The 20,007-nt window shown below is 37.3% G+C and overlaps 1 protein-coding gene across 6 annotated transcripts in view; it reads left to right on the top strand.

The window, feature by feature from the left end:
* LOC131429991 (protein vestigial) overlaps positions 1-19,327 on the top strand; it is a 102,026-nt gene extending 82,699 nt beyond the window's left edge. For 5 of the 6 annotated variants that reach the window (XM_058594585.1, XM_058594588.1, XM_058594587.1 and 2 more), the window contains exons 5-8: positions 463-554; positions 610-809; positions 886-959; positions 18,383-19,327. In XM_058594585.1, the coding sequence (XP_058450568.1) occupies positions 463-554; positions 610-809; positions 886-959; positions 18,383-18,432 (416 nt within the window). In that variant the 3' untranslated portion in view covers positions 18,433-19,327. The remainder of the gene's footprint in view (positions 1-462; positions 555-609; positions 810-885; positions 960-18,382) is intronic. The other variant, XM_058594590.1, reaches the window with a different exon arrangement.
* The last annotated feature ends 680 nt before the right edge of the window (positions 19,328-20,007 follow it).

Genomic DNA, 20,007 nt, shown 5'->3' with positions numbered 1-20,007 from the left:
TTTTCCTTTCGTCTTCGCTGGTGTACAACTTTTTGTGCCCTGCCGTTGCCGGGGAGTCTTTTCCGACTGCTCTGTTAACTTTCAACTCTCCGAAATCGATTAAATGTTATTGTTATTCCACTTGGTGTTGGTTTGTCTTGGAAAACTTGAAACAACACTCAAGCTGAATAAGATCAGTACAAGCAGATCGGCCGAACTCGCATTATTTTTTGCTGTCTTCATTTCGTGACTTATGCTACGTTTTCGGAAGGTGGTTACATAAAGAGCTACATAATGGGTTCCCGATTTCGTTGGACAAGATTGTTGAAAAATGTCACTCACTGAATGCTGTGAGCAGCTGAAGTGCACCACAAGAAAATCAGCATTGCATCTTGGAAAGTGGAACCATGTCGCTAAATATAGTTACACACATCGTCTTTCAATTCGCCGATATTCTATTTATTCTATTTGTTTTGTTTCCAGAAGGTTACAGTTCCATGACGAGTAGAAATTTTCCACCCTCCTTCTGGAATAGCAACTACGTTCATCCAACACCTGCACCTACCCACCATCAGGTAAGCGTACATCCCCACATAGGATGCAAAACCGGTAATCAGCGCACAATTATAGTTCTCCAACTCATTACTACAGGTTTCCGACCTTTACTCGACCGACGGTGGCTACTCAACGGATCCTTGGCATGCGGCCCATTACGGTTCGTATGCCCACGCGGCGCACGCACATGCCGCCCACGCACACGCGTACCACCACAACATGGCACAGTACGGCAGCTTACTGAGGTTACCCCAACAGTACGGACACACGTCTAGGTAGGCAGTTTGGTCCAATGAGTGTTTGATTGCCAGAAAGTACAAAGTGTGTTTGCATTTGATCGTTTCTCCACAGGTTACATCACGATCAACAGACGGCGCATGCTCTGGAAAGTGCGGCCGCATATTCTAGTTATCCTACGATGGCAGGTGAGTTTTGTTGTCATATTCTGAATATTTGTTTCAGGAAGATGAGACACAGAGGGTAGCTAACTGATCTAATTTTGAGCCAATTTCATGATTGCCAATTCACAAAAAAAAAGATTTCTATACTAACTTTTCTCCATTTGCTTTAATATATACAAAACTATATTTACGGATGTCTGAAAATTTCTACCAGCTGAAGTTTCAAATAATTGGCTAAATGATCCAATTTACCAAAATAATATTACAAACATTCAGCTAATTGAAAAACGTCATAGACTGTGAAATATTGCTGCTTTTTCAATAAATGATTTATGAGAGTTAGCTGAATGGATAGACTCACTGCTGAGTAATTCGATGCACTAAAACGATAATTTGGACTCACATTTCTTTCTGCAAACGTCGTCAAATCCCGATTTCAGTTCAATTTTTGATTACCAGGTATTGGAATGCTGAAATGAATACCCTTCCAAAAACAATTAAAACATATTTGTTTATTTTTATTTTAAGGTAAACCTATTTGATTGATATGACTCTTTCTGAAGTATTCAATAATTTCTGTTGAAATATTTCACTCTTATTAAGTGATTTACTGTATGTTTGCAAAACTTTTTCCGAATTGTGAAAAGCACTAACATTTCAAAGTTTTAGATCTTGTCAGTAAAATAAAAGTAAACATTTCGTATTCTTTTTATTAAATATTTCAATTCAGCAGTGTTTTGACAGATGACTGTGAGATAGTTTAATAGTACAGATAGTAATCGTAAAAGTTATTACTAAACAACGGAAGGAAACAGTGATATGTATCAGGTGTACAACTTTGCTTCCGCCGTTTTCCGATAGGTGGCTGTACCGGCTGAGGCTGGTCAAAATACATAGATGATAATGCCTTTAAAGTAAGTATGTACAGTGCCTAATGAATTGTCATCGCTGTTTCAGTGACAGTTGTTCTCGCCATTTGCGGGAAGTTTTACTTTTCTGTTACAATTCGAAAAAATGCAACTGAAGCGCATCGAATGCTTTCAGAAACTTACGGTGATGCTGCTCTGAGTAAAAGAACGTGTCGGGAGTGGTTTCAACGTTTTAAAAATGGCGATTTCGATGTCGAAGACAAATATGGTGGTGGAAGAGAAAAAACCTTCAAATATGAACAACTAGAAGCATTGCTTGATGAAGATTCGTGCCAAACCCAACAAGAGCTTGCCGAATCGTTGGGAGTTAGTCAGCAAGCCATTTCAAAACGTCTCAAGGCCCTGGTCATGATTCAGATAGAAGGAAACTGGGTGCCGTACGAGTTGAAACCGAGGGACATCGAGCGCCGTCTATTTGTATGTGAGCAACTGCTTCAAAGACAAAATCGTAAGGGGTTTTTACATCGAATCGTAACCGGTTATGAATAGTGGGTTCGATACGATAATCCTAAACGCAGAAAATCATGGGGAAAGCCCGGGTAAGCTACTTCGTCGAAGGCAAAACCGAATATTCACGACGCCAAGGTTATGATTTGTATTTGGTGGGATCAGTTCGATGTGATTTACTACGAGCTCTTAAAACCGGATGAAACCATCACAGGATATCGCTACCGAACGCAACTGATGCGCCTTAGTCGCGCGCTAGAAGAAAAGCGGCCATTGTCAAGAGAGACATGACAAAGTCAACTCCAACACGACAATGCTCGGCCTCACGTCGCAAAAGTGGTCAACAAGTACCTAGAATCGCTGAAATGGGAAGTCTTGCCCCACCCGCCGTATTCCCCAGATGTCGCCCCTTCTGACTTCCACCTATTCCGTTCGATGGCACACGGCCTAGCAGATCAACATTTTCAATCCTTCGAAGAGTTGGAAAAATGGATTGCTTCATGGATAGCGTCAAAAGAGGACTCCTTTTTTCGAGCCGGGATCCGAAAGATGGGAGAAAGTTGTCGCTAGTGACGGACAATACTTTGAATAATATATCTGTAAGCATTTTTTCGCAATAAAGCTTTAAATTTTGGAAAAAACGGCGGAAGCAAAGTTTTATACCTGATATATTCTATGCAGATAACAATCTAGCATGGAGCATGAGTTTGAATATACGTTATTGGTAATTTATTGTAAATCTAAACTTATATGTTTGTGGTTCGATAGAAAAGTACCCATCAATCGTCGCCGGATGGAAATGTAAGCTGGAAATAGAAAGAAAATGTGATAACGAAATCCATTTACAAAATAAATATTTTGGCTAACAAAAAAAACGGGTCTATCGGCCACGTAATGCTTGTACGCAAATAGACCTAAATAAATTTGTTCATTACAAAAAATCGAAAGAATTCTATATCAGTATAGCTACTAACTAAACTCACTTGACTTACGAAAATCGAGAGATCCTGAAGATGAAGGATAATGCTTTCGGAACGTTGGCCACTAAAGCAAAATACGTAATGTGATTGGTGACATATAAGAGTAGTTTCAGAAATGCGTAGCAGGTCATCAGATCTCACAGAGCCTCTTTTAAATGAAACTTTGCTCGCTGACTTCTTTGTTCATCGCTTCTGCAAGCAGAGATTATAAAGCTGAGTGTCTGTGGGTGTCCTCAAGGTGGTGTACTATCCCCACTTTTATGGAGCCTAGTCGCTGATGGTTTGTTAAGGGAACTTAATAACATTGGATTTCCGACTTACGGTTTTGCCGACGATTATCATATCTTGATGACCGGTATAAGCATATAACTGTTGAGCAATGGTGTTGTCAGATTGGATCGTTATCGTTAGACCAATTTTAGTATTTTTTTTTTTTGTTGGCATTACATTCCTTTTGTGGAATTTGGCCTTTCTGTTTCAACAGACTTCGCAGCCGATTCTTAGCGTAGAGAATCATTGCATGACTAGTACTACGATCCTACTGACACTAAGAATCCTTCCAGGTCAGGGCTCGAACATACGACAACTGGCTTGTGAGACCAGCGTCCTATGCATTGAACAGCCAACCCGGGACGAATTTTTTTAGCTTATGGATGTCTTGTATGGTGGCAGAAAGGAGAAGTCGCGACAGTTCAGTCAAAGCTAAATCGTCTCCAAAGGATGGTACTAATGGCGATGACAGGAGCGTTCACGATAACTCCTACTGCTGCTCTAGAGGCGCTACTGTGCGTTAAACCACTACATGTGTTCCTAAAACAAGAAGCATTATCTTGTACATACCGTCTTAAGGTTACAGGGCTTTGGAACAGTAACCCATTAGATTATGCTACCAGCCACACTCGCTTGTGGTCTCAAATGGTTACGTGGGATGAGTATTTACTCGCTCCTAGTGACCTAACTCTCACATGCAGTTTTCTTTTCAAAACATTCAATGTGAGCTATCCTCTTCGTGAGGTATGGTTGTCTGGTTGTTTGGAACGACAACTTGATGAACACATAGTGGACAGTTCTCTCTAGAATGGTTGTGCTGGTGCTGGTGTCTACTATCGTGAAATGGGGCTAGAGCAGTCTCATTCACTTGGTAGATACTGTACTGTGTTCCAAGCAGAAATCTACGCGATTCTGTATGAAACACAATCGGCACTTCAGCAGAGAATCTGTGGTAAACGAATTTATTTTTGTTCCGACAGTCAGGCAACCTTAAAAGCACTCAGTTCGAATGATTCACGGTCGAATCTAGTGATCGCATGTCGAACTCAAATTGAAGACCTCAGCATTTCAAATGCTGTTTACTTCTTATGGGTACCCGGCCATTCTGGTATTACTGGAAATGAATGGGCTGATGAGTTGGTTAGAGCTGGTGCAACGAATGATTTCGTTGGTCCTGAACCAGTTTTACCACTTTCAACTAGTTGTATAAAGCACAAGATTCGTTCTTGGGCTGCATCCAAACATGCCAAAAACTGGCGCATCTTGCAAACTTGCGCTCAGACAAAAACAGTTTTACCAGATTTGAATCTGAAAATGTCAAAGTATCTACTGCATTTTTACAAGCATCATTGCAGTATTCTGGTCAGAGCTCTAACTGGACATGACTGGACACTCAATTATCACATGGCTACTATTCAGCGTGCTGAGTATTATTCGTGTCATTTGTGTGAACGCGATTACGGTACTTCATATATACAGGGTGATTTTTTAAGAGCTTGAGAACTTTTTTAAACAATAAAACGCATAAAATTTGCAAAATCTCATCGGTTCTTTATTTTAAACGTTAGATTGGTACATGACATTTACTTTTTGAAGATAATTTCATTTAAATGTTGACCGCGGCTGCGTCTTAGGTGGTCCATTCGGAAAGTCCGCTTTTTTATCGACAAATTTTGTTCAGCGATGAGGCTCATTTCTGGTTGAATGGCTACGTAAATAAGCAAAATTGCCGCATTTGGAGTGAAGAGCAACCAGAAGCCGTTCAAGAACTGCCCATGCATCCCGAAAAATGCACTGTTTGGTGTGGTTTGTACGCTGGTGGAATCATTGGACCGTATTTTTTCAAAGATGCTGTTGGACGCAACGTTACAGTGAATGGCGATCGCTATCGTTCGATGCTAACAAATTTTTTGTTGCCAAAAATGGAAGAACTGAACTTGGTTGACATGTGGTTTCAACAAGATGGCGCTACATGCCACACAGCTCGCGATTCTATGGCCATTTTGAGGGAAAACTTCGGAGAACAATTCATCTCAAGAAATGGACCGGTAAGTTGGCCACCAAGATCATGCGATTTGACGCCTTTAGACTATTTTTTGTGGGGCTACGTCAAGTCTAAAGTCTACAGAAATAAGCCAGTAACTATTCCAGCTTTGGAAGACAACATTTCCGAAGAAATTCGGGCTATTCCGGCCGAAATGCTCGAAAAAGTTGCCCAAAATTGGACTTTCCGAATGGACCACCTAAGACGCAGCCGCGGTCAACATTTAAATGAAATTATCTTCAAAAAGTAAATGTCATGTACCAATCTAACGTTTAAAATAAAGAACCGATGAGATTTTGCAAATTTTATGCGTTTTATTGTTTAAAAAAGTTCTCAAGCTCTTAAAAAATCACCCTGTATAACTGTCCCGCATTGACGCAACTACGAATCCGGGTTTTTGGTTCTCCATGGTTGAGTATGTGCATGCGGAGCTAAAACTAAAGGATATTCTATCGTTTCTCACCCAATGTGGTAAGGAGCTATAGTCAGAAGGGTTCATCGTTCTTTCTGGAGTGAATAAATCCTTTCTGTATTGGCCTTGAATAGGATTTAGCAGATTGTTTGGCATCCTTTATGTGCTCGTACATACTGCGAATCGTTCTGCATTCTTCCGGGAATGCAGAATGGTGTTGCTTTTGTAAAATCTCTAAATTCTCTCGGGGGTTGGAGGTTTTATTAACTGTGCATTTTGACATCATTTCGGGGATGTAGAACGATTTGTTTCTTTATGTTTTGTGCTGTTTTCCCACCTCACCCACTTCACAATTCCCTTCCATGTTCCTTTTATCCTTCCCTTCACATCAGGAAATTGATGTGAAGCTACGGCAAGGCACAAATCTCCAAATAACTAGGGGAACGTGCCACTTGAGCCAATTAGTTCTGATTCCTGATACCTTTGCTCACGTCTTCAATATGACAAACCATTCATTTTTCACGGATGCAGAAACCTATCCGATTCAAGATGGACTGAATTTATGAAAGCACTATGAGGCGCCTTTTTAAAACTTTCTCTGTACAATAATGGGTAGAACTTAATCGGAAATATCTCTTGTTGCTTTTAACGCAGTAGAACATTTTTTTACTCCATACGATCATAAATATGTTCTTCAATTTATGATCAATTTTTCAGTAGTATGAGATAACCAATAAGAACTCAAAATAGCAGTTTTCTAAAATGTTTGATTTGAACAATCCTTGTGAAGAAATTCAGTGCCAAAAAAGGTACACAAAGTTTCAACCGCATTAGTTGAACGAATCATTTAATTTAATTTTTAGCCATAGTATGATATAGCATTTATCAAACGAATGTATGCTTGGAATTACACTGAATTTATTGAATATTACAGAATTGTTTTCTGCTTGTACTACTTAGTTTCAACCGGTATTCGCAAATTCCCAAACAGGTGTAATTAGACTAGATTAGGTTTATAGATTGGAGAGCTGGTGTAGAATGTATTATTTAAATGTCCCTAGTCGTTTTAAATATGTTTAAAATTCTTTGGTTATAAGTGAGCAATATTTTACCCTTTCTCGTGAATTATCGAAAGAATTATAGACACTTTTTGTCCACGCTTGGTAGGTGGATGTCAAAAATTTATAGTCATAGAATTCTTAAAATCCAAGATGGCGGCTTTTGGTTTGCGGATATTCTTTCAAATCGCTATATGATTTGTATTTTCGAGAAAAGTTTTATAAGTAAATTATTGAAATTGATGGCATAGGGGACGGGTATAGCGTGATGGGTAAGTCGATGCCTTTCACGCAGCCCGCCTGGGTTCGATTCCCAACCCCGCACATAGGGTCAGAAAGTTTTTCTGGCCCGAAGAGGCGAATGACATTAATGTTAAAACCTCTATAATTGAAACAAAAAAAAATTGATGGCATATTTATTCCTAATTTAAATTTAGAAATTTCATACGATTTGTTATGGTTTTTCTAATTCACATTAGTTGTGTTATCCAATTTCAAAAATTGTTGTTCAAAAAAATTACAACCGATAACAATTATGATCTATTCTATCGAATTTGAGAGTCAGTGAAAAATTTTACGGATAACAGTGAAAATTACTTTGGTGTGTATCAACTTAAAGAGTCACTGCATGGGAACTGCTTCCACCCTACAAACACAAAGAATGTATCAAAACCAGCTCACAAACATAGGAATAAGGTTTTTCAGTAAGTAAACGAGGACCACGTTATGAAACATAATGAAAAACTGAGGCATCAATAATGATTTGAATAATGAAAAATGTAACAATTCAAAATTACGCAGCTTTTCATCCTTTTTCAAATTTTGAAAATGTATACCGTACAACCGTAATGCTTAAAATTTTGCAACGGGATGCTAGAGTACCGCCCTAACTTGATCTACATTAAAAGATTCGGGTTTGCGTCAGATCATAATCATAATAATCGAAGCCATAATTTTTCGAAAACGTAGTTCATTTTTTTAACTGAAACCCAAAATGCACTTCCAGTGTTGATAAGTTTCAAAACGTTGGGCCCCGCTTTCGGGATCGATCGGTCACAACAGAGCCGACGGCCAAATGCAATGATGAACCGGCCCAGTCTTCGGGCATGGAATGCGCATTTTGTCCAGCTTCTGTATATGATCAGAAGCGACATTTTTTCCTTGTATTATCAGTCTAATTCAATGTCATTCACTTCTTCTTCTTCTTCGTACGCGCTTCGGAATCGAATTCCTGAAATGCCATTCCCTTGATAATTTCTGCCAGAATGCTACCGTGCTGCTCAAAGTGACTGTCTTCGTATGAATTCGCGCGATCTAACACTAATGTGGTGTTTAGAAAGACCGGCCCAAAAGCGAACCGATGGCGAAAAATGTGAACAGACGAGCGCGAAACGTTGTGTATTTTTTTATTGTGCCGGCTGGTTCCGCGTAGGCAATTTTGATCGATTTTCTCAGCCGTAAATAAAAACTTTCTTGATTCTTGAGACTGCGGCAACACCGCAAACCATCGTGATGAGTTTGATGGAAGCAAAACAGCCGATGAATCGACGACATGCGGGAAAAACTCAACTCAGAAACACGACCGAAAACAAGTTGAATCTTCAAAATATGTATTGTCAAATCTACATTTCACCGTCGCGGCGTCTCAGACGCAGATCTTTGTCTAAAACGTGATTTGCCGACAGCGCCGGACATCGTGGCGGAAGCGGGGCAACCAGGGAAACCTCCGACCAAAGACATGCTGGGAATGTCAGGCGCTTCAGTGCGGTGCGGACATGAGTGTGTCTAACTATCCGTGCCAAGTCTTTCATCATCATCATCATCATCATTATCAACATATTAATGGTGAGATGGTCCAGAGACTCCCGAGACAAACAAATCAACGAACAGATCACGCTTACAATGTGTAGTACCTAGAACCACTACCAAATACAGGTTCGACGAACATCGCTAACATATCATGATAAGAATCTCGCCGTCATCATCCTGTCTCATTCGGCGTGGTTCGGGAATGCTTGGAAATGACTAGATAGCCTAGAAGGATGTGATGGTCAGATTATTTTGATACCTTCTAAGACTGTTCCGAATGTAAAATAACGAAATACAACTTAATGATGCAAAGAAATTGCTCTATTTCTCCGTGGTTTTTCAAAAGTATATAAAAATACATATTCGTTAACCAATTACAACTTTTCCACGTTCTCCTATAGAACATAATTTTCCTGAGGGTCAAAACAATGAAAAAACGACGAAAATTGGGGTGGGAAACCCGGGAAACATTGAAACAATCGAGACTCTTTGTATTTTCCATTTTCCATTTTCCATTTGCATTTCACCGAGATTTTCGGTTTGGTGAAGACTATAAATTACCGAGATCTTCTTCGCTTTGAGAAAGAAATTACCTAAACTATCGGTGTTCATGCATGCGAGTTATTGTGAGATTTTTATGCAATTAAAACAAATAGCTGAAAACTAAGATTCCGGCTGCAACGAAAGTAATAACTCAATAAAACAATGAATATTTAAGGAAATTATACCGGAATCCAATCAATATCAATTTCCAATTTCATCAATTATACCGGAATTCAATCAATTTCATGCAGTAGAGTAGCGTTGCGAGGATATTTATCCCGTGTGCGTAAGGATTATCTGGGGGATTTCTTGTCACGAACAATCGCCAAACATTGAACAAATTTGACTTAAAATCACGAAACACATTCAATTTTTACTTGAAACTAATCCCGCATAGAGCCCATACACTAATTCACATCGCTCGAATTTACACTGACCAAAAATGGCTATTTTGACGAATCACCGAATTTCGCTTGTCTAAAAGCTGTTTACCAAAGTTTATTTGCTGATTTAGGTAAAACGACCAATTGCTGATTAACACGGTAATTTACAGAACCGCGTATCAGCACAACTTTTTGAATTGCCGAAAAATAGGAAATATCGAATATCTATCTTAGCCGAAATTTTCGTAAAATATCGTTTTGCCACCCGTTTTCGGCATCTTTTTTTTGCCGAGATCAAAATTAAAATTGAAGTGTGTGCTCCTTCACGTGCAGTAGGCTGAAACCGGCGCGAGCTCTGCGAAGCTGCCTACCAGAGATGCCAGATATTTTCATAGAAAATCTGTATTGCTTTGTATAAAAAATTTGTATTAATCTGTATTCACTAATAAAATGAAATTCTTACACAAAATGATGTCAAAAAATGTTTTTCCAATAGATTGTGGTTGTAGAATGGTAGATTCAATCAGACATTGCTGCGCTCACAAGATTTCACATTTCATAGTCGTTTTTTTACCTTTTTTATAAATATAAAAACGTGATTAATCCACCTAGCAGTGAGATGATACCTTTTTTTATCAATACGCATGTGTTTTTGCATGGATATTCTTATTTCATTTGAATCTTAAATCGGTTTAGCCATCTACGAGAAAAATGAATTGTATTATTTTAATTTCGTTTCACATATCATCCTGTGGTTCCGCAATCAGAAGTCGGATCCAAACGTAATTCAGGAACCTTGTTTGGGAGTATACGACTTTTCATATGAATCTGAGTTTGTAGAAAACGGTTTAGCCATCTCCGAGAAAATTGAGTGAAATTATTTGTCACACACGCATTTGCTGATCTCGACGAACTGAGTCGTATGGTATATAGAAGTCATGTTCTTCCAGAATTTATTGCTGTAAATAGTTTAAATCAATATAATTATGGAATTACTTCCAACTCGATAATGCTGGTATCATCTGGTTTACATATGCCATATTCGAAAGATTATGTTGCCAAAAATGAACCGTGCTAAAATTGGTCCGAGGCAAATTGTCATAAAAAAGGATGCTGTACACAGTCTTTTTGGTACTTAGAAACAATTATATGTAACAGTATAAAAAATCGTGTTTCATGTTGCTCCCAAGCATTGCTTTTTCATACAGCGCTCAAAATTCCTTCTACTGGAATAAGGCTTACACAAAAATATCGATATCTCCGTTAAAAATGGACGGATTTTAACAATCTATGACTTGTTGGATAGGTATTACCGAGCGAAATCTAAGTCTGGAAACATATTCTGTTTTCAATGTCAAATGTGACAGATACTGTCAAAAAACTGAAAATTTTGACATAAAACTTCGTATAACTCAAAAAGTAAACATCCGATCTCAAAACCATTCAATAGCGCTCTGGGTGACGGAGAGACCTTTCATTTGCGACTAATTTGATCAAAATCGGTCCAGCCATCTCTGAGATCTCGACCTCTTAGTTGACAACACACATACAGACACACACACATACACACACACACACACAGACATTTGCTCAGTTCGTCGAGCTGAATCGATTGGTATATGACATTCGGCCCTCCGGGCCTCGGAAAATTTTTCGAAAGTTTGAGCGAATTCTATACCTATTTTTTATATATATAAAAAAAGGTAAAAATAGGAATAGAATTCGCTCAAACTTTAGAAAAAATTTCCGAGGCTCAAACTTTAGAAGAAATTTCGGAGGGCCGAATGTCATATACCAATCGATTCAGCTCGACGAACTGAGCAAATGTCCGTGTGTGTGTGTGTGTGTGTGTGTGTGTGTGTGTGTGTGTGTGTGTGCATGTGCATGTGTGTTGTCAACTAAGAGGTCGAGATCTCAGAGATGGCTAGACCGATTTTGATCAAACTAGTCGCAAATGAAAGGTCTCCCCGTCACCCTGAACGCTATTGAATGATTTTGAGATCGGATGTTTACTTTTTGAGTTATACGAAGTATTATGTCAAAATTTGTAGTTTTTTGACAGTATCTGTCACAATTGACCTTGAAAACAGAATATATTTTCAAACTTAGATTCCGCACGATAATACCTCTCCAACAAGCCATAGATTGTTCAAATCCGTCCATTTTTACCGGAGATATTGAAATTTTTGTGTAAGCGACTTTTTCCCCTATTCCAGCAGTAGAAGTTTTGAGCGCTGTTTGGCAAAGAAATGCTTGGGAGAAACATAAAACACGATTTTTTATACTGTTACATACATTTGTTTCTAAGTAGCATGATATTTTGCCTCGGACCGATCTTAGCACGGTTCGTTTTTGGCAACATAATCGTTCGAATATGCCATATGTAAACCAGATGATGGCAGAATTTTCGAGTTGAAAGCAATTCCATAATTATATTGATTTAACTACTTACAGCAATAAATACTGGAAGAACATAACAGCCATATACCATTCAAACCAGTTCTTCGAGATCAACAAATGCGTGTGTGACAAATAATTCCACTCATTTTTTTCGGAGATTACTCAACCGTTTTCTACAAACCCAGATTCATATGAAAAGTCGTATACTCCCAAACAAGGTTCCTGAATTATGTTTGGTTCCGACCTCTGGTTCCGGAACTACAGGATGATATGTGAAACGAAAATAAAACTGTGTAACTCATTTTTCTCGTAGATGGCTGAACCGATCTGAGATTCAAATGAAAAGTTTTAAGATTTTATTAAACATCTTGTTTTTGAGTCAGATCCATAAATCACATAAACTGATCAGGTTTATCGGTTTAGCACATTTGGATAGTCGATAACCAAATAAACTTATATCATTTTTGATTGTATTCAGTTTTCGTTTCGGAAGGCACCCAAAAATTTAATTCGCACTACGATTCCTCTAAGATGTTTACAAAGATTTTCAAACATTTTGAAACAAATGTAAACTATACAGCTTCTCAGGGGAATTTGTCTGACTTCGGCTACACCGAATTTCGAATTCCGACTCCAGTATCGAATCGTTTCTCGAAGCTCAATCGTTTTCTCAAAAAAAGCCAAATCGAATTTCAGAAACAAAAGTTCAAATAAAAATAAATCCATTTTTATCCAGTTCTGGCTTCCGATTCTGGAATTATAGGATAATGAATTTTTAAAATTCAAAGCGATATAGAAGATGACAATCCCGAAAAGCTTTAAGGTTGGACTCAAAAATATTGCAATTTATTCGTCATATGGCCATACGAATCGGTTTGGGTTATGTTGGTTTCTGAATACCGGCTCTGGGAATACCTTAAATTACCCTAAACTCTAAAGTGGAAATTACTTTGACATATCATGTAATGTTTAACCGATTGTTACACTTTTAGATTCAAATTCTATCCGATATGCAGTTTCGACATTACAGAGTAATGAGTGATTAAAATCTCAAATTGCCACTTAAAACGACGGATATTAGAACAATGTCATGAAAACTGAAACACCGAAGAATATTCATGCAAAAAACACATGCTGATTGATAAAAATAAAAGGTATCATTTCATTAAGGTGGATTAAGCACTTTTTATTTATTTATCCACAACAATTGAATTGTATTTCCATATATTTATCTAGTTTGAAATTGTTGACTTCATAATTTGACATGAAATTTCAATATCAGTTCAAATTGGTTTCAAATTAAAATATATATGGATTTCAAAGCAGATTTCCATATTAGTTTGTCATTTGTCCGTTGATACAAAGACTTTTATCTCATCAATGGAATCAAATACTAAAACAGCTCTGAAAGAAAAGTTTAATTTTTTCTTTCTTACTTTTTGTGAGATTTGTATAAATCTGTATTTAATTGAGGAAATCTGTAAAAAATCTGTACTCTGTATTAAATCTGTATGAGCATATAAAAATCTGTATAATTCAGATAAATCTGTATACATGGCATCTCTGCTGCCTACACACTTAAACCCAAATCTCGATGTCGGTAAAACAAAATTCCGAGGCAGATCGTCAAAATACAGTTTTGCTGATTGCTTATGTTATCCGAGATTCGTTTAGTAAATTTAGTGATCTTTTTGCCGAGATTTTGCCAATATTGTACTAATCGGTAACTAACAATTATCCCGAGATCAGTAAATGCGTTTGGCAAAATTTTGTTAGGAAACTACAATTTACGTGTTATCTTTTTGCTGGGCACTACGCATTTATTTTCTGAAGAAATATTTCGGAAAAAATTTCCGGTGGTCATTAAAACAAATAGAATTAGTCCAGGCAGATTATACCGAACAGACAGCAAACATTCGCCTGAAAATTTATGTAACAACTGACGTTTGTCAAATTTGAGATTGTCGAGACTCCGCAATTTCATTTTTTGCCGAGATGATTTCCGAGTATCCGACGGTGCTATTCAGCGAAAAAAATGAGAATGTGGGGCAGAGGTCGCCAACCTTTCAATTCAAAACAACCAACAACGCTATTTACATAAATTTGAACTTTTTAATAAGCCACAAAATATTTTCGAATAATAAATAGGACTTGAGTATTAAAAACTGATTAACTTCAAAATTCAAATTTTTTTGACAGATTTTTTTGTTAGAGTGGTTTTGTGGGAAATTTTTCCATGACAATGAACTGTCAAACTGTGTCCAGAATTTTCAGCATTTCATATATTTTTTATTGCAATTTTTAGCACCAAAGCGGAACAAGTGTGGCGGGATTTATAAAACAAAATCCATCGACAAATGCGATTATACGAAATTTTTCTTTACCGAGTATGTAAATCCAAAAAAAATAGTTTGCCGTCAATAGGCCGTCCTTTAGTATGGATGCACTGTTACAATTCAGGAAGTAAAGTAGTAAAAGTTGCGAAATTCACACACATAAAATTCAAACTAATTCAAACGATTTTTTATATTCAGAAGTGTGGAGAAAGCATATCAGTTCTATACGTATTCATGTCCTCTAGTTATGTTTATTACATTAGCCATCCGCCCTTTTCATTTTCATTTTGGCCGCAACACATCTCATGAGATGTATATAATAAACTTCAAAAATAAGTTACACCAAAGATATTAAACTTCTGTTCAGTGGGAGAAAAGTTACAAACTGATGTAATTTTTTGAATAATCTCGTGTTAGTCCTTTATGAAGCTCCGCAAATATATTCCCACAGCCCACATGTACACGCTAGGTAGTAAATATCCTTGTTATATTTGAGTTTTCAAGACCAAGTCAGTGCTCTGCTGCAAACAATACATTTATTCTTGAAAAAACGCAAAGTTTCCCTACGTTTTCATAACCGGTAAAATTGTATTCTCCTGAACGCTGATTTGCTTGATTTGCCAACTCTAGAAATATACACACAGATGCAATTTTGTGATTGTACATTTCATAAGTTGCACATAAATCGACGGTTGCACATTAATTTACATTCAAGAATGATTTCAAAAATTAAAAACATATCGAGAATTCACTGTCGACTTGAACCCAGAATCTTTTGATGACGAAGTGGGTCCGTCCATCGATTGAATCACAGATGGCATATATCTGCTTGAGATATAATTGGTACATACAAGTAAATTTATACAGTTGCACTTGCTAGCTGAGTGCAAATCGCCATGAGATCGTTTTCGGTATAAACTGACCCTAACCTAGTGTCGACCCGTACTGCTATCAAATTCACACAAGCATGATGATCACTGGGCAGGGTTAGGCTACAAGTGAAAATGCCATAAAATTAGCTTTTTATGAGTATTTATAAGTAGTAAGAACAACAGACACACAGAATTTAGCGTAAAATAAGAGCTTGCGATCTAAAAAAATATCAAAGACAGAACTCGACATAGCAACCTTCTCCTGTCCGGGGAAATTGTTCATTCCAACTACTGTGGAGATAATACAACTCAACTCAAAAGGCAACCCTAGTTGACAAAGCAAATCAATATTTCTACCCGGTTTGGCAGGCGATTTGCACCTATAGGCTACTACAACGGTACAAAATCCGATGGATGATGTGAAAAGAAGAGCCCTGCGCATTTATAAATTCTGAAGCATAATAACAAATTTTCCTGTATTTTATGGACGATAAACTTCAAAAGGAGTAAGAGTTTGATTATAAGAAATTTTCGACTGTTTCACTAATTTCATGTTCAGACTTTGTTCAGCCGATGAGGTTCAAACCCTTTTCTCTTTTTTATCTGAAGCCAATCGCCGTAAGATAAATTTTTATCTATCGCAAAATTAAATGAAATACATTGCAATAATAGAACTTTAATACATTTGGGACATAGTAATAAATCAGAGTTCAAAGTTCTGAACCACTCTGCATAGAGAACTCAGCGGTCAGACACTCGCTATGGAGAGTGAGTAAAATTTAATTGAAATTTTACACATTCCAACCGGACTGCTCTGCCCTAAATTGAAGATTTTCTCATTGATACTTTGGTACTGCAGCGAAAATTGTGCAGAGTTTAAATCTAGCAGATTAGATATAAAAACAAATTTTTCTTTCGATGTAGAAATAGTGCTAATACAAGGTACACACGAAACATAAATTTAATATACTCTCCACATCCCAAGGAAATGAAATATCGACGAAATATATTTTCTTGACTTCACCACACTCATGGAAACGTAGAACAATCAACATGGCGAATTCGTTACAACACTAGCGAAGTGCTGACGGGTGCCTGCTTGGATATCCAGCGTCCTTTGACATGAGCGCATGGATACAAATTTATATCCACTCAGCTGGCGTTGCTTTCCTGGACCTAGCAAAGAAAATGTCATTTCACCACCGAATGGGGGGAGTATGAGATTGAATTATGTTTCCTGAAAAGGGGATATCCGCCTTTGTGCATGAGATTAAAGGCAACCTTTTCCGGTACCCATACGACATACTGCCGTACACAAAGGATGCCAACTGGAAAGTTGTCCTTTGTTGAAGAGCACGTAACCGCCTTTATGCTGCCGGACCGGGCCAAACTGGAAAGATGGCCCCTTACATGCACAGCACAAGGGACGAACTTTTATTTCATATGTCACATAAATTTTACAAACGCTTTCTGTTGCTGTTGGGGCCGCTGGTATGGGACCGGGCCAGTGGCTGCTTTGATATTAGTTTGCGTTTGGTACGAGTTCTCGGCAAAGTTCGCTTTAGATTGGCAAAAGTTTGATTATGTAAATGCGTTTATTTATGAGATCCTTTACTTGACACAGACAAAACAGGCTTCAGGGAACGTTTATCCTATCCCGATAACTTTCATAAGTGACTCTTTTGATTCATTTAATTGCGGTTGCTCAATATTGAGGCATTTACTATTCTCAATGAAAGCAAAAACTGGTTATATTTCGGCATTGTTGTGAATCACCAACCAGCGGAAGATTAAAGTAAAAGCTTCTCGAGCTCATAGCTGATTTGCTTTGTCCATTGAAATTATGTTGAGCTTGTAAACTGAGTCCGTCGGCACTTTTCCTAGTCCTAACTTGGACTGCCAGTAGCGTACGTTGCGATAATTACTGACGATCAAAGTAAGTTCACGGCAAAAAAGCAGTAAGAATTATAATTTTCGCAGAAAATGTTGCCACCAATCCGTCAAAATAATTACAAGCAATTAGAGAAAATTAATTCCACCAAGTAACCCAAACCGTTTTTCCAAACCAACTTTAGCTCGGGCGGTAGAAGCTTTTCCAGAAGACCAACTGCGAGGGCCTTTGATCTAATGCCGCCCATTCGGAACATAATTGATACGAAACATGAATGCTTAGGCTGTATCTAATTAAGGTCCACGGCGGCCAAAACGAGAAGCGAAACAACAGATCCCTCCCCTAGTCGAGCGGATCGGCACAAGAATGTTCCTGCCAAACTTTTTTTTTGATTCGCCCCTCGTTTTTCCCTTAAAACTATCGGGACTTCCCTTCGAAATGACCGCGGTAGCAAACCATGTGCGTTTTGTGGTTTGCACAACCGTACCGTAGAGCAGCATAGATTGCAAACACGCCAGCATGCAATTAATTTACTAAATGAGCATTTCGTTTCCCCCTGCCTGAACCAACTTCGCCTGAACCTGTATCCCAGGGATTGCGTCCGAAGAAACGAGGTATAATATTATAATTAAAAAAATAATTTATGGCATCGGTAGCCATTGCTCACGGCCAATCGCATTCGGCGGTCCGCTGGCGAAGACACGCCTTTTTATCACACAAGTTGCGCGACCACTTCTCCGAGAACGCAGCAGCCCGCAAAACCCACTCCCCTTCTGGAGTGAGGTGGAGTGCAGCACACCACTGCTCTGAAAAAGATCACCGTCACTGTGGTGGTGGGATGGCGAGTAAAGAACGTGTGATTTAGCTTTTCTTTGCTCGGTTCGCACACTTCTCTCATCGTAGAGATGAGTTCCATGCAAAATGAGTAATGGTTGAAATTTAATGTTCAAATGAAAAATCGATATAAGTCGTTCTAAGTGATCATAAAAACTGTTCCTGCAATATTTCGAAATTAATCATCTGTTATACAATCAAATAAATGATTCTCACAATATATTTTTTTCTATTTACAGGATTGGAAGCACAGGTGCAGGAATCTTCCAAGGATCTGTATTGGTTCTAGATAGTTAGAAAAATTAGCAACAATAACAATTGACTCGAAAGGAGAACGCTTGGGTACAAATTCAAAGCAAGTCAACTTCCACCTTTGAATGTAGTTAATCGTCGGAACAAGCGAAAAATAAAACAAAATGTTGTAAAAACGTTAACGTAGCAAAAAAAAATCAAAAGACAGATCTATAACAGAAATAAACGAAGCACTTGAAAGTGATTTTAGTGATATATAACCTAATAATTTATGGTCATAAGCTCTGTTCAAACTTTATAATAAATGTGCAAAACGTAAATAAACTGGAATCTAATTGATTTACTTACAGTCTATCGCCAACGAACGGAGAAAAGTTTCTGTGCTAAATAAGTACTTGTCGGCAAACGCTTGCTCTTGTAAAGTCAATGCGGGACTTTTTCCCTCACGAACTACTGGCGATACTAATAGTCCAGTGTTAATTAAAATATGTTGACATAAGTAATCCAGTAATCCAGTGATCAAATCCTTCAGAGTTTTACTTTGTTCTAGAATACGTGTATCATATATCGAATAAGTAAAACTGAACATGTAATCACGCGATGTGAAAGTTTAGTAAAATCGAACCATATTTTACAACCACCAGCACCTAGTAAGCGATATAACGACGAAAGAGCAAGAATATGTGCATATATTAAATTTAAATTAATGCTAGTGAAAGGACCCATCACACGGTTGCGTACGTTGATTTAAGGCAAACAGGTGAGCGGAAGGGACTGGCACTGAAAAGTTCTTGTAGCTATTTTATTGCAATAACGGAATCATTATTACTGATTAATAGACATTGTAAATCTTAGCATTATATGCAAAGCAAAAACCTTATATAAAGACAGTAAAAACAAGCTAATACAAAAACAGGAAACAGTTTGAAAAATCGATTTGTTTTATTTAATTCATGTATTCGAAATCTAGCCTATCCATTATAAAAACAGCAAAAAATTCTTGAATTTACAGGTGACAAATTTTCATATGACACAGTTCATAGGAACGTAGCTCTGCTGAATTTTACTAGAATGATTTGAATATGTGTCAAATATACACCGCTTTTAAAGCAGATGTGTAAATTTACATGTTTCAGCGCTTGGGAATATGCCATATTTAATCAGATCTATTATTATTATTATTATTATTATTATTATTATTATTATTATTATTATTATTATTATTATTATTATTATTATTATTATTATTATTATTATTATTATTATTATTATTATTATTATTATTACTATTATTATTATTACTATTATTATTATTATTATTATTATTATTATTATTATTATTATTATTATTATTATTATTATTATTATTATTATTTATTACTTATTATCACTTATATGTTTATTTATCGGTGAGTCCCATTTAAAAGATTTTTTAAGGCTTTTGCGACACCGTTGAAAACAACGGTATGACATTTCAAAAACTCATCACCGTGTAATTCCGGCACTGGAACGCGTATTCGAAAAGTATGAGGAATTTTGTTTGGAACCATATGATCTTCACTAGGGTGGAATTTTTTATTACCCACACCAAAAAAAATTGAATAATACAGGT

This window comes from Malaya genurostris, chromosome 2, assembly GCF_030247185.1.
Source record: "Malaya genurostris strain Urasoe2022 chromosome 2, Malgen_1.1, whole genome shotgun sequence".
Taxonomy (NCBI): Eukaryota; Metazoa; Arthropoda; class Insecta; order Diptera; family Culicidae; genus Malaya; species Malaya genurostris.
This window is presented reverse-complemented; position numbering and strand designations above follow the sequence as displayed.